Genomic DNA, 950 nt, shown 5'->3' with positions numbered 1-950 from the left:
CTTAGAAAAATTAAAGAATGGAAAAAAATACTGTACTGGCTTTATGAAATTACACAGTAATTAAGCAAATCATAATGATTTTAGTCATAAAAACTATGATATATTTTTCTTTGATATAACAATATTTAGATCTCACTAACGTACATTATATTTTTCCTTAAGAGGTAAAGCAACATCTTCAAACTGACTAGAAATTCAATTATTAAAAAGTTAAAATAGTTGCAATATTTTCCGGCGACTGCATGGCTTCCGATGTTATGGGTATGCTAATTATATGATCAGCTGTGGAGATCTGCTGCGTTGGAGTCTGAGACGACTGCTGGTGAGGCTGCTGAGCCTGGGGTCGTGGTGCCAGGAGAGGGCCATGGCTCCTGACTGTTGCAATGGTCTGAGCGCCAGCCTGTGTCCCTCTCAACTCTCTCTGGGTGAGGAGCTGTCCGTTGTGCAGGTGGTCGAACTCAAACTTTATCCGCAGCTCGCCGATGAGAGACTTGGGCAGTATGTCTGGGATCCATTCAATGATGAATGGGGTTGGTTCCTTCTGTCCTGGGGCAGTCGTGCCCACACGTAACCTGGTTTTGTATCCTTGGGGGCGTAAAAGAGGTTGGTTTGGACTTCCTTTGGCAAAAACGGAGTCTTCCTCTGGGTGTTGGTATAACTTGTAAGTACCGTCACGGTTCTGTATGAAACTGCGAGTCATTTCCAGGGGCATTTCTGGGCTGTCAAAGATCTGCCGCACGTGGAGGTCACTTACGATTTTCCAAGTGTACTTTGTGAACCTCCCAACAGGTAACGAATCCTTCCTCAGCAACGTCTGGGTCTCATTAGGTAGCCTTTTCTTTTTGGACCTGGCGTTTATTCTTTCCATAAGACACTCGAAAAACAGCTTTGGCATGTGGAAAATGAGTGGATCTGGTTTCCCATTGAACCCATTGCATGGGGTTTATTTT

General features: G+C 43.9%; 1 protein-coding gene across 1 annotated transcript in view; it reads right to left on the bottom strand.

Moving 5' to 3' along the window:
- Positions 1-950, bottom strand: part of LOC119592201 (uncharacterized protein C2orf42-like) — a gene marked incomplete in the record, with an annotated part of 14,697 nt that overhangs the window by 449 nt on the left and 13,298 nt on the right. The window contains 1 exon segment of the mRNA XM_037941034.1: positions 1-933. Coding sequence (XP_037796962.1) covers positions 203-933 — 731 coding nt within the window.

The sequence above is a fragment of the Penaeus monodon genome, chromosome 29 (assembly GCF_015228065.2).
Source record: "Penaeus monodon isolate SGIC_2016 chromosome 29, NSTDA_Pmon_1, whole genome shotgun sequence".
Lineage (NCBI taxonomy): Eukaryota > Metazoa > Arthropoda > Malacostraca > Decapoda > Penaeidae > Penaeus > Penaeus monodon.
The sequence above is the reverse complement of the archived record's forward strand: the minus strand, read 5'-3'. Positions and strand labels throughout refer to the sequence as shown.